Genomic DNA, 13600 nt, shown 5'->3' on the forward strand with positions numbered 1-13600 from the left:
AGGAGGGGACATCTTGCTCAACAGTCCCTAACCCAGTGTCCAGCTGAACGAAGGATAAGAAATTGATCTGTGTGTCCACATGCTGAGAGGCCTCGGAGGGAAACCTGTTTGTCCAAATCCTGCCCTCTCCCTCCTGCTTGGCATCCAAACCCAGCCAGGATACTCAGGTCCTCCCTGCTCTTTTAAAACCAAATGAGAAGATTTACCACCTCCTTGGACGCACTGTTGAGGACTGCTCCATGGCAGCTGTAGTTGCTAAGAACACACACATATGTCCCTATTCTGTCACCAGGCTCCTCCCTCCTGCAGCAGCTCCTCTCGCACATTGCAAAGAGTCAAGTGCCAACAGCCTCACTATCAGAACAAACTCTGCAACCACATTCCCAGAGTGGCTCTCAGTCAGGCTCCATGGTCTAGTTCCTGTCTCTTAGCTATTGATGTGCCCCTCCTTCACCAGCCATCAGCAGAAATGGTTCTGTGCTGTTTCTCTTCTAGAAAATGCAGTTCAAGAAATACAGTCAGCAGACAAAGGGTGGCTATAAACCCAAATAGAAAACAAGAACTGAATGGACCTTCTGAGATGCTAAAAGAGCATTCAAAAATATGTCTCTGGGGAAAGCAGGAAGGCGTCGATCACACCAATGTCTGGGAAAGGAAAAGGCTTAATTAAGATCACTAACTGTGGCCTCTTGTCCAGTTACCCTGCCATCCTCTGGACAGTAGAGGACCATAAAGAGACAAAGGAAAGCAAACCAGACTGAGGCATTCTGAAAAAAGAGAAAGCAGAGAAGCAATATAGCAAAAAGTAAAGTATTGAGTTCACTGAAGCTATTGATCCAGAAAAAAAAAAAACCATATTCCATCTGGATCAATAGCGAGATGATGGTCTGCAGCCAGAGCACAGACACTGTGCGCTGTGAGGCGCTTATCTCAGGGATACAGCTGTTTTTAATCGACTCTTAGAACTTTCTTTGCCCTTACTCAGTGCTCCATTCCCATTCGCATGAAACCTGAACACTCTCCAGCTTAGGAAGGGAATCCCCATCATGGGCTTTGCCCAAGAGCTGTCCACCACCAAGGAAGGGGACCAAACAAAGTGCCAAAGGAGAGGGCAAGGGCTGGGGCTTCTGGGCTACACAGCTGCTCTATCCTGTAATCTCAGTACTCAGGAGGCTACACCAGCCTTAGTTACACACAGAGATGTCAAGGCCAGCCTGGGCTACAGAGAGCCCTGCCTCAAAACAAAGGTTAGCTTCCCCAATTTCCCTCAGAATTCCTCTACTAGAGGGTGACTACAGAAGAACTAAACACCCACAGGGACTGCAGTCCTCAGTGAGAGCTGTGTGGCTGCCTGCAGGCCCCTAGCTCAGAGACAGCATAGGGAGATGACCTTCAGCTATGACTGTCTCTGACAAAGAAGCCAGCCACAGAACACAGCAAAGGGCACTGTGAGACTCACTGGAACATTTGAGGACTTCTGTTCAAACACCACTCAGTGACAGCCTGTGCTCATAACCACAGAAACTCTTTTCTATTGGCAAAGCCCACGTCACGGGCCTCTCTGACAGACACCAGAACTAACCCTGCACACACCATCATTCTTAGACACACAGCCTTCGAGGGCCTCAGCACCACAGGACAGGACCAGAGTCCACCAAGTCAATGCTTGGCCTCAGGCGAGCTAAGAAGCCCAAATTCTCTCCCCTCTCCACGCAAGCACAACACAGGGCCACACATGTGTGGCTCTGTGCATCTGTCTTATTGGGTACCTGTAAATGAAACCAGCAGCGAGAAAGGACGTTGGCCCTGTATATGCAACTGACATGTTCTGCTTGGGTCTCCTCTGTCCTCCTTCTGGGAAAGGTCACACTAACGAGGCAAGCAGGACACTTAGCACCTCACTGCCTAAGTCCCTTCAGCTCAATTCCAGCACACTCACACACACAGCGGTTCTCACTGACCCTGCACAGCACACAATGGAAATAGCCTGGGATGATGTTAAGGGGACATAACTTCTCAAATATGAGGTAGCTGACAATACAAAATTTTTTTTCTAGCTGGGTGGTGATGGCATACACCTTTCATCCTAGCACTCTGGGAGGCAAGAGGCTGGAGGATCGCTGTGAGTTTGAGGCCAGCCTGGTCTACAAAGTCCAGGACAGCCAAGATACCATAGAGAAACCCTGTCTCAAAATACCAAACAGGGTGGGGGTGGGGGGCGCAGGGCGGAGAGGAAATCAACACTCTGCTAGTTTCAGCAATTGAAAGAAAGCAGGAAGGAAAGAATGAATGAATGAATGGTGGCAAACATACTCTTTCTCATAAAGAAAAAAGTTACCTTGTTTTTCTCTCTGCAAAGAAATGCTAGCACAGTATCACTGGACAATAAGCCCGGCTTTATAATAAGCAGCAACTTTAATAACCATCTGTCCCTCCTGTCCTCTAGACCCCAGGTGTTTTGGACAGACACCAGAGAGCAGCTCCAACAGGGAAAAAATGGCAAGATTTTTATGTTCAGCAAAACCACAACCAATCTCCTCTTCAGTTTTGTGTTGTAAGTCTGTATTTGTGTGCAAGAACACTTCATGTGCACTGCAGGCTTCATGGAGGTTCAGAAGGCAAGTCCAGGACACCATGCATATACACTCCAAACTCACAGGCCTTCTAGCTCCTGGGGAGTGCTGGCATCAAAGACTCTGCACACAGAGCCTGGCTTTATATGGTTCTGGAGACTTGGGCTCTCATGCCCTCAAAGGCAGCGCTTACCTTCTGAGCTGCCCCTCAGGCCTCCTCTCCAGATTCTCAACAGTCCCTTCCCCTTTGGCTGTGTCTTTTTTATTATAACCAGCCCTTTCCCAGTCTCAGTTAAGGTCAATGATACCCAGGTGAGGGGGCTACAAAGGCTTCTTGTGTCCTACACAACAACTCCTGTCTCAGGCCAGAGAGCACTCCTTTGGCAAACCCAGCTGAAAGGCCTTGGGCGAGTAATCTATTACTGACTGTTTGTTTGTCCTTTTTTGCAACAAGGACTCTCTATGAGATCCTGGCTGTCCTGGAACTCACTATAAACCAGGCATATCTTGAGCTCATAGAGATCTGACTGCCTCGGTTTCCTAGTGTTGGGATTAAAGGTATGCTCCACTATGTCTGGCCTCCAATTACTTAGTTTTGAGAACTGAGAGAAGGGTGGTAGAGATGGGAGAATTGGGGCTCCAGGCCTGCCTGGTGTACTTGGTGACACTCTCAACATAAAAGAATAAATAGACACCCGCTTAACAGTTCCTCATTCCTAAGGTTGCCTTCTTTCCCGAGTCCTAACTCAACAAATGTAGGTTCTGCCCAGGCCCCAATCCCTTCTTTGGACACAGAACACTTGTCCTGACCTTCATCTTATTATTTTTCCAAAGACACCTTAACCCCATGCAACTGCTTGCTAACCTCCATGAACATGTCAGTTTTCTCAGAACCCTAACTAAAAAGGCACGGCTTTCTCCTCTTTGACATCCTCCTAGCAGCTGTGAGCTACAGCCAGTGTGCCCTGCAGTTTCTCTCAGACCAGAACACACCGGTCTACAATTTTCAAACAAAAAACCTGCTAGCCCATCACTCTGGAGGTAAAGAAAGAATCCGGAGTTTGACGCTATCATCAAAAAGTGTAAGTTCAAGTTGGTTTCAGTGTCACTCCTGCTTCCTGAGAGCAGAAAAGATGACGATGAGGACCAGCAGCAGCAGCAGCAGCAGCAGCAGCAGCAGCAGCAGCAGCTATATGATGTCCTGACCCGCCGCACCTGCTCTCCTGGCTACCAGGGAGATGCTGTCAGTAGCAGCTTCCAGGGCAGAGCACAGAACACCTACACACTCATTCCAGCTGCCTGGATCCATGTGGTCTCTGCACATGGCTCTGCTCTTTATCCTGACACTTTAAGATCGTTGTTTAGAAAGTACTGAGGATGGAACCCAGACTCCTGCACACCAGTATACGACCATTGAGCTGCACCCCATAATATTAATTCTATTATTCCTCATCCATCATACGGGGGCTGGAGAGATGACCCAGAGGTTAAAAGCACTGACTGCTATTCCAGAGGTCCTGAGTTCAATTCCCAGCAACCATATGGTGGCTTACAACCATCTATAATGTGATCTAATGTCCTCTTCTGGCGCGCAGGTGTACATGCAGACAGAGCACTGTATACATAATAAATAAATAGATAGATAGATAGATAAAATAAATCTTAAAAAAGAAAAGAAAAGAAGTCCAGTGGAGACTAACTCAACTGCAGGGTCAAGGAAGAATGAGAATCTATAGACCCTAATACCAAGGCCCGGCCCAAGAAGCAACAGTAACAGTGAGTGAAGAGTAGTGGTCTGAGGCTACCAGCATAGCACATTCTTCTTACTGAAGCCTGTGGTCTCGTGATAAACATGGGGACCAGCTTTCTTAAGAACCAATGCACCAGGCCGGGCGTGGTGGCGCACACCTTTAATCCCAGCACTCAGAAGGCAGAGGCAGGTGGATCACGGTGAGTTCGAGTCTGGTCTACAAAGTGAGTCCAGGACAGTCAAGGCTACACAGAGAGACCCTGTCTCGAAAAACAAAAACAAAAAAATTGAAAACACAACCTACTCACTTTGTAGACTAGGCTAGCCTTGAATTTACAGTGAGTGATGCACCTACCTCTGCCTCCTGAGTGCTGGGATTAAAGATGTGCACCACCATGCCTACCATGCCCGGTATGAGTGATATTTTTTAAAAGTAAACGCCCTTCCTTTCTTTTATGTGGCAGTGCTGGGGACTGAACCAAGGACCTCAACCAAGCTCTACTACTGAGCTACAGTCTCAGCCATCAAAAAATGTCTTGATATAGCCCTCGTATATATTCTCATTATAGAGGCATCATTAGCTACAACCCATCCAGCTCCCCAATGCTAGGATGAACTTGGATGAAGACTGTTTCTAGAAGAAGTCACACCAACCTTGCAACCTAACACCAAATAGGAAAGCACCAGCTGAGGATGGGGGACTAGGCTAAAGCAGAGCAGAAAAGCAGCCATTGAGCAGGCTGCTGCAAAAGCAGAGGTTGACAGCCAGGTCAGGAGGATCTGGACCTTTCTGGGGGCTTGGGAGAAAACTTTCACAGGCCAGACAGCTCCCAGGGAGAGGCTACAGCTGCTGCGTGTACAAAAGTCTGACAGGAAAGGCACTGCAATTGAGACCAGGGATTTCTGAATTGTTAGAACGTCAAAATGGTATCCCCAAAGATGGAGATCATGTGGGCAAGAACATCCAGAAATGAAGGGTTTGAGAGTTTGGGGCCATGGTTCTGTGAAATGGCTCAGTGGGTAAAAAAAAGCACTTGCCATAAAGCCTGATGACCTGACGTTCATCCTTGAAACCCACATGTTAAATACAGTCCTTTGACCGCCATACACAAGCTCACATAGACCACACATACAATTAAAAAAAAAAAAAGTGATGAATGTACAACTGCTTGAGCTACATGGTGAGCCCGAGGCCCACCTCTGCCTCCAAAAGACTAGGAGGCTAGGGAAGAGCACTTAGGCAGGCCTGGTGAACTGAGCTGATAGCCTCCTGCAGGACCAAGCAGGTGTAAGAAACCACCTCTGGAACTGGAGAGATGGCTCGGAGACGGCTGCTCTCCCAGAGGACTCAGGTTTGGTTCCCAGCATCCACACTGACAGCTCACAACTGCCTGTAACTTCAGTTCCAGTGGATCTGACACCCTTGCACAGACATACATGCAAGCAAAATTCCAAATGCACATAAAATAAAGAAACCATCTCAGAGAGTGCTCATAACTGCCATTCCTACTAACTTGTTGCTTTCCATACAGTACAGTTCTCCTGGCAGCCCTGCCCTGCCCTGGTTAGCTCTCGTGAGCGTGCGCTCTCTCTCCCTCCCTCTCCCTCAACTACCCCCTCTTCCACATAGGATACAGCTCCCCATATCTGGCCTAGTGACCTTATTCCTAGTGACCAGGAAATGAGAAGATGAGGCTGAGCCAAGGCTAGGCCCATTTTCTAGTGCTCTTGCTCAGCTTTCAACAGAAAACCTGAATTCCACACTTGGAGACCAATGGAGGAGAAAAAGAAACAATTTTCCTAAGTTATTTAACAATGAATTTTATCTGATTAAACTATGATGCACAGTGCAGACCACCCAAGGGTAATGTCTTGTTCCTCAAATATAGTTGGTTGTTATAAGTGTGCAGAGGTACAAGAGACCGAGAAGGATGCAGTGGGGGCTCTCCCTGGTAATTTCTCACTAAGAAAGAAAGCACACCATGAAGAGAAAGGGAAAAGGGAGTGACATACGTGTTCTGTCTGTCCTACTTGCCAGGCAGATACAGAAAGTGTGTTATCACAGAAACAGGTCACGAGGCAGACACGGCAGTGCAAGCTTGTAACCCCAGTACTTGGGAAGCAGTATCAAGAATTCATCCCTGGTTACACAGCAATTTGGAGGCCAGCCTATGTGATCCTCTCTGAAGAGTGGGCACAGCAGTGCTTGTCTTTATAATCCCAGCACTCGCAAAGGCAAGAAGATCTCTTGTGTGAATCCAGGCCTGTCTGTCCTACAAAGTGAGTTCCAGGACAGCCAGGGATACACAAAGAGACACCCATCTCAAAAACCAAGCCAAACAAAATAAGTGTAGTAAGAATTCTGAATTTTGGTTTCTTTAAAAAACACAGAAACATTATAAGAATATGTCTTTGTTTTAATTCTAGGTATGCTACTTTGGGCTATTTCAGACTGTCCACAGCAGTTGACTATGATTTGCCTCATGCTCTAAGCAGAGGTGTGGTTTTGCCAGCTGTCGATGGTTTCTGCGATTGTGTGATGTTTGGAATTCTGGGAACTTTTCAGAGGGTATATTATAAATGCTAGGGCCCCAAGAGTTGGTTGGTTGTGTGTGTGTGTTGCGGGGGGGGGGGTGGGGAGTTGGTTGTAGTTTGTTAGTAGTCATGCTCAAAGGAGAAACAAAAAGGAAGAAATCAAACTCAGGGACCCCCGCCCCCAATCCTTCTTTCTCTCCTATCTAGTGATAGGTTATGAAGGGGGAGGGGGAACCACAGGGGATAAAACACGGGGGGAAAAAGAATCCATAAAGAAGCAAGACCAGCTACAAGTGGCTCCTAACAAGGGGCTTGATAAAGAAGAAAATGGGAAATTTGATTTCAAATGCTACAGAGGAAATGGCAGGGGAAAAAGGAATGGAATTTTCTCCCAAGAGGCCAGAAAAAAAACTTATTACAGCTGCAACCATTGGGCTATCCCTCACTTTGCCCCAGAGGGGATTCTTTTTTTTTTTCCCCCTTTCTTTTTCTTCTTTGTACATTCTGTTTCAAAAAATGGTGAAAGAATAGCTGAGCAGTTGGAAAAATTGTGGGTGGAATGGAGGGGCCTGAGAAACAAACAAACAAACAAACAAAAATGGGCTGAAATGGGAAAACAAAGGGGGTCACTCTACTCTTTTTCCTGAAAGGGTTGCAGAATAGTCTATGCAACTAACTAGAGAGGTTGCTGCCGGAGGTCCAAGGAGCACCCGAAAGGAGAAAGTGAAAAAAGGCTCAGTCCCAGCAACTGAGCAAGAGAGCAAAAGTTTCTTGCAGCAGAAAAGCGGAGAAGAAACTATGCCAGAGGGTCAGTAAAGCTGAAAGATTGGGAAGGCAATCTGATGAAACAGCCCATTTCAAGATAAAAGGTTAATCTTACACCAACTGCACTACCAGATTAAGAGGAGGGCAGCCTGGCGTTATGATCCCCACCATCAGCTTTCCTAATAGTTGTACAGCATATACCTGCTAATGGTGTGGAAGAAGATTAGGACAAGATAGAAATGATAGATCTAAGGTGCTTAAAGAGGCTATGATTTAATGTGAGATGCACTTGTCTTATGTGGAACAAATTCTAAATAACTGGGCTATTCAAAATAGAATTCTTCCCCAAGACTGAAAGGGATTGGTAACAGCTATATAGAGGGCAGTCATACACAGTTGCAACCATTAACATGGTAGAGGGAAGAAGCTGTACATTGAACAGCGAAACAGAGTGAGGGGAATGAATATAGTAAAAGACCAGCTGCGTGGGGAAGGGTGGCACTCTGACATACAAGAACAAGTTCAATTGATGATGTTACTATAAAATAATGTCATTTAGTGGCTTCTGGGACAAAGTTGAGAACCCAGGGTGGGGTGGTGCTGGTGGTGCTAGTGGTGGTGGGGTGGGGTGGGGTGGTGCTGGTGAGTCTACCTTGTTTATAAAGATTATACAAGGCTCTGGAGAAATTTTCACTGATTTTTTTCCTTACAAAGATTATTCTCAGCTGTAAACAAAGCTGTATCAAACCCTGACGCAAGACAGGTTTTGAGAGAGACCTTGGTATATGAAAATGCAAATACTGAATGTAAAAATGCTATTAGACCGTTAAAAGCACAAACAGGGTTTATGGATGAGTGGAAAAAGGATAGGATCGGTGTCGGTTCTAAGGTGCACCATGCTAATTAAGCTATGACTACAGGTCTCCAATATCAAAATGCCTGGTGCTTCAATTGCAGGAAGTATGGTCATTTGCAAAGAGGCTATGACCAAGCCACCAAAGGTTGCAGTGCCTGGTGCTTTAATTGTGAGAAATCTGGTCACTTATAACAAATTGTGAACAAGGCATCTCTAAGGACAGCGGTTTTTCTAAATATAAACCAGAAAGAAGGTCTAGGCTTCCAAGGGTATAACAGGTAAAGTTGCAAGGGACCAATGAGTGGACCAATGAGTGTAGATCCAAGAAAGATATTCAAAGCAATTTCTTGCCTCCAGGAAATGAAATGGGAGGGGGAGGGGCTAGTTCAAGGCCCTGCAGCAAAAAGTATGAGCCTCTTGTTTGCCTTTTGTCAACACAGAAATAAGAAACTGGGGGAAAAGCCTCCTCAACATATACTGCAGCTCTAACGCACGCCACTGCAGGCAGCGCTGCTCTAGACTTGGCCACAGACAAGCATCTTACTCTATCCCTGAAAACGCAATGTTATAAAATAACCACTGGAGTTTATGCCCTTTGCCCGCAGGGACAGTATGGATGTCTTGGGAAGGAGTGGGTTGACTTCCCAAGGATTCATCGTGCATCCAGGAATTATAGATGAAGATTTCAGAGGAGACACTAAAATTACAGCCTATGTAAAAAGAGAGATGTGATTTAACACAGGTGATGGGTTGTTCAGCTACTACTGTTTCCCTACAGCAAAGGGAAAGCTGTTCCAGCAGAAAGAACGGGAAGGTCTCCCGAAAACCTTGGCCACTGACCCAAAGCGCTTAGTTCATTGAAAATGTCTGTTCATAATGTCCTGCTATACTCAGCATAATCAATGGCTTAAAACAGAAAGGGGGAAATATAGTGAGAATTCTGGAATTTTGGTCTCTTTAAAAAACATGGAGATAGCTGGGTGGTGGCCCACACTTTAATCCCAGCACTCGGGAGGCAGAGGCAGGTGGATCGCTGTGAGTTCGAGGCCAGCCTGGTCTACAAAGTGAGTCCAGGACAGCCAAGGCTACACAGAGAAACCCTGTCTCGAAAAACCAAAAAAAATAAAATAAGAAACAAAAGGAAAGAAAGCAGATTCAAGGATCTTTATCTCTCTCCCCCTCTATACTTCTTTCTCTCCCTAGTGAAATGGGGTGAAATGGGGGGAGGGGAAGAGAGTACTGGGTGGGTAAAAGAAGAGCCCACAAAGTAACGAAGACTGGCTGCAGTGAGACACATGCATTATAACAAGGACTTGGGATTTCAAGTAAGATTTTGCTCTTCCCCTGTGATTCTGTCCAAGTCATCTACATCTGCTTGCTATCCAGCGCTTTTTATTGATAAATTCAGCATGTTTACTGATTTCTTTCAAACAGGAGGAAAAAAATGTAAAAGTGACAAAGGGTTTTACTAGCAAATATTCAGGTATCTCCTATGCAAATGACAGCATTACCCAAATTTTTACACTTTGATCCCATAGGCTGAATTGCTAGACAGGACTGGGTAAGTTGTAAAGTGATTGATTATGATTTCTGGGAACACTGGACCAGAGAGAGACCATCCATTAAGAAGATCTGTGCTCAGCCAGACAACTCCACCTTATTTTTATATTGATATCCCACAGGAACAAACAAAGCACAAAAGCCCTGTAAAGGAAAAGAGGTTTCTCTGAGTCATCACTCTTTGCTTGGACGAAACTGCCCACAACACATACACCCATACTAAGTCTAAGAAATCACCTACAAAAATGGAAAGACCACAGGTGCACTTAGGAGCAGCAATTTAAATGGTTACCTGCGTTTTGACAACTCTGAGGTGAACTTTTTTGTGAGATCAATCTCAGCTTGCTTTTTAAAAAAATGTATTTTGTATGCACGTGTGCATGCACACAGATGTACTGTGGAGTTCAGAGGCCAAATGGTGGAAACCACTTCTCTCCTTCCATGGACTGATCTCAGGTCATCAGGTGTTGAACTATCTCCACAGCCCACAAACAATGAACTCCACATTCAAAAGAGTCATCCCTTACACTCAGAAGTCAATTATTCTGAACAATAAATAAATCTCAAGCCAAGTATGGTGGTGCACGCCTTTAATCCCAGCACTGAGGAAACAGAAGCAGGTAGATCTCTGAGTTTGCGGCCAGCCTGATCTACATAGTGAGTTCTAGGTAAGCCAGGGCTATGTAGAAAGACACTATCTCAAAACAAGCAAAAAACATGAACTCCAGGGCTGAAGCTATGGCTCAGTGGTTAAGAGCACTGGCTGTTGTTCTAGTGGTCTAGAGTTCAATTCCTAGCATCTACAGGGCAGCTCACAACTCTCTAAAACTGTAGTCCTATAAAAGCCAGTGCCCTCTTCTGGTGTGCAGATGTACATGAAGACAAAACAGCATATGCACACGTGTACACACACACAGTAACTAAATCTAATAAAAATGCACTCTTTTGGAAAGGAGATTACACAACACATAATGTTCTAAACCTTGGTGGGTTTTGTTTTCCACTAACAAGTGACAGAATTATCTATACACAACTGGCTATGTACGTATAGAAGTTGATGAAAAGGCAAGTGGGGAAGATACTGTCCCACCAGCTACATGCAAACCCGTATGTAACCCTGCACTTCACCAACATTCATGGTTTGCTCCACGGCAGAATGTGACCGACACAGGGCTGGGGTGCTGGTGACAGGTACTTTCAGTGTCCCTAAATTCTTTTAGAGACAGAGTTGGAAATAGAAACTAACAAACTAATACATGAATGAATGATAATGGATACTTCTAGAAAGAGCCTGCACACATGACAGTAGCTGGGGACAATTAGGAAAGATGATGGATCAGGGATGGGAGAGGGAAAGGAATATGGTCAAAGCAGGGAACATGCACAGCTAGGTCACAAATGGGGAGGATGAAAGGTGGCAGAGACTGGCAAGGTCACCGCTCTTCCCTTTCTTAGAGGTCAACTCAACCACAGCTTCCACAAAACTTGCACCAAATCTTAGTATTTCACAGACGTAGTAACTTCAATTCCCATGCAAGTACCAGAGGGACTGAGAACTAAATCAAACACAATTCTCAAATGGGTCAAATTACCTCCAAGTGGTCGCTGAGGCCAAGTCTTTATCGTGCATTCCCAACTGAAAAGATTCTTGTATTATCAAGGCAAATAGGAACTCAAATGCCAGCCAATTGCTAAGAAAAAAATCACCCTAACTACTTCCCTTCACCGGTCCTCTAAGAATGTGGTGTTGGAGAGCTGCACAGAAATGGCTGACACAGACTCGAAATAACTGGCAGGTTGACTGCCATCAAAAAGGTGAGCTGTTTATAGCGACTTACCTCCATCATCCAGGGGCCGCTTCTGCACTCCATATCCGTACACTGAGGGGTCCACCAGCGGTGTGGAATTATTCAAGTGAGGAATTGAATCGATTTTAGCAGCAATCTACAGAGAGAATTGAATTTAAGTACTTTGTAGCAAGTCACAGTTGTATCCTAGGATGGAAGACAGAGTCTTCTTTAAGGGGCTGTTACGGCATTTCTCCCCCTTAGTTCAGCACAAGCCACTTTCTTTGGGGTGGGGGGTGGGCGGGGGTGGGAACACTTTACCTGTTGAGTTTTCTTTCGTCTTGCCTCTCTAGAAATTAACTCCCTAAATGTTTTTGTTTCGTTTGGTTTGGTTTGGTTTTTCGAGACAGGGTTTCTCTGTGTTGGCCTTGGCTATCCTGGACTCACTTTGTAGACCAGGCTGGCCTTGAACTCACAGCACTCTGCCTCTAGCTCCCTAGTGCTGGGATTAAAGGTGTGCGGCCCGACGTCAGGCTTAAATGTTTAATTCAAGGGGGAGGAGGTGCATGTGGAGGACAACTTATGATTGCTGGTACTCTCTTACTGCCCCTCGAGGTTCACAGTTTAAACTCATGCTGCCTTTACCTGCTGGGCCATCTCATCAACCCCCTAAGAAAATCATATTAGCCACTTAATATATATGTATGCCACATCTTTTAGAGTCCTCTGAGTAACTCAAGGGGTCTTGTTATTTTTAGACAAGAACCTACAATGTACTCTCAAACTAAGGGCAGCCCTCTGCTTCTGCCTCCTGACTGCCAAGTGAGCATGAATGACACACCTGGCCCTGGGCTGCCTGGAGCACCCCCAAACATTTCCAGCACATAGTAAAAATGACCCCAAATTGGGTTGGCAAGATATCTTAGAGGATAAAGTGCTTGCCACCCAAACCTGCCAATCTAAGTTTGATCCCCCAAAGGTGCAAAGAATCCAAAAGCTGTCCTCTGACTTCTACATGTACACACATACACATCATCTCTGCTAAAGAAAGAAGCCCACTTTCTTAGCTTCTTTCTAAAATTATTTTTATTTTATGCTGAAAGGTGTTTTGCTTATACATGTATCTGTGTAGCCTGAGTGCCTGGTGCCCTCAGAGGACACAAGAGGGTATCATACCCCATGGAACTAGAGTTACAGACCGTTTTGAGGAGTTACGTGGGTGCTGGATCCTCTGGAAGAATCAGGCAATCATCTTAACAGCTAAGCCATCTTTCTAGTCCCATAATAACTTTTAAAAAGTGATTCCAGAAACTGGAGCACTAACTTGGACTAGAGCTACCTGCTCTTGCTGGCTTTGATTGCCAACAGTCATGTCAGGTGGCTTACAATGGCTTCACCTCCAACTGCAGGAAATCTGACTTCATCTTCTGGTTCTGGCATACATACATGTGGCACATTCACATAGATGTATATATAAATAAAAATAATAACAAATCTTTTAGAACATTAATTTGAAATGACCCCCCAAAGAGATAGAGGAGTTCCAAACAGTGAGTACCCTAAAGAGAGACAGGACCTAATCACAAGTTTGCACGTTTAGGTATGTTATTTTCATTCCCTTTGGAATACGCCCCTGGTTCCCAGATTTTTGTTTGCTTGAGGCAGGCCTGCCTCAGCCTACCAAGTGCTGGGATTGCAGGAGGTCACCACCACACCCAGCCTTTCTTTTTTTTGTGCTTTGTTTTGAAACAGGGTTTAGTGTAGTCCAGGCTGG

General features: G+C 45.5%; 1 protein-coding gene across 7 annotated transcripts in view; it reads right to left on the bottom strand.

Annotated features, from left to right (window-relative positions):
- The window catches only part of Fubp3 (far upstream element binding protein 3), a 50267-nt gene that overhangs the window by 23541 nt on the left and 13126 nt on the right, over positions 1-13600 (bottom strand). For all 7 annotated transcript variants that reach the window (XM_051167139.1, XM_051167143.1, XM_051167142.1 and 4 more), the window contains exon 2: positions 11878-11983. In XM_051167139.1, coding sequence (XP_051023096.1) covers positions 11878-11983 — 106 coding nt within the window. The remainder of the gene's footprint in view (positions 1-11877; positions 11984-13600) is intronic.

Source organism: Acomys russatus, chromosome 24, assembly GCF_903995435.1.
Source record: "Acomys russatus chromosome 24, mAcoRus1.1, whole genome shotgun sequence".
In the NCBI taxonomy this organism is placed as follows: domain Eukaryota; kingdom Metazoa; phylum Chordata; class Mammalia; order Rodentia; family Muridae; genus Acomys; species Acomys russatus.